The 372-nt window shown below is 55.1% G+C and overlaps 1 protein-coding gene across 1 annotated transcript in view; it reads right to left on the bottom strand.

Moving 5' to 3' along the window:
• WDR81 (WD repeat domain 81) overlaps nt 1-372 on the bottom strand; it is a gene marked incomplete at its 5' end in the record, with an annotated part of 8,882 nt that overhangs the window by 8,022 nt on the left and 488 nt on the right. Inside the window, one exon of the mRNA XM_010014002.1 lies at nt 10-365. Within this exon, the coding sequence (XP_010012304.1) occupies nt 10-365 (356 nt within the window). The remainder of the gene's footprint in view (nt 1-9; nt 366-372) is intronic.

Raw genomic sequence — 372 nt, 5'->3', positions numbered from 1 at the left:
GTTCCGGTGGGATTAGCCTCTAGGACCAGCCCGTTAACTGCATCCATCACTTGGAGATCCTCCATAAACACAGTCTCATGGATGTTCTGGAGAAGAGGCCGGGCAATGGCTGGAGCTTCAGCCGGTGTATAGGCAGGTCCCACCATGCGCCTGGGATGCGGCTGGTCAAAGAGCTGCACGACCCCATATGTCGTTAGATGCGTGTGGTTGTCTACTAGGTGGAGGCAGACGTTCTTCTCCTTCACAGCATCCTTCCCCAGCAGCTTGTACCCAAAAGTGAGATCAATCCAATGGTGGAGGTCCTGAGACACCTCCCTGCTCTCCAGCAGCATGCGGTGGACCTCAATGAACTCCTCATAGGAGCTGCACCAA

Source organism: Nestor notabilis, unplaced genomic scaffold (assembly GCF_000696875.1).
Source record: "Nestor notabilis isolate BGI_N333 unplaced genomic scaffold, ASM69687v1 scaffold24674, whole genome shotgun sequence".
NCBI lineage: Eukaryota > Metazoa > Chordata > Aves > Psittaciformes > Psittacidae > Nestor > Nestor notabilis.
Note: the sequence above shows the minus strand (reverse complement) of the source record. Positions and strands in the feature narration are given on the sequence as shown.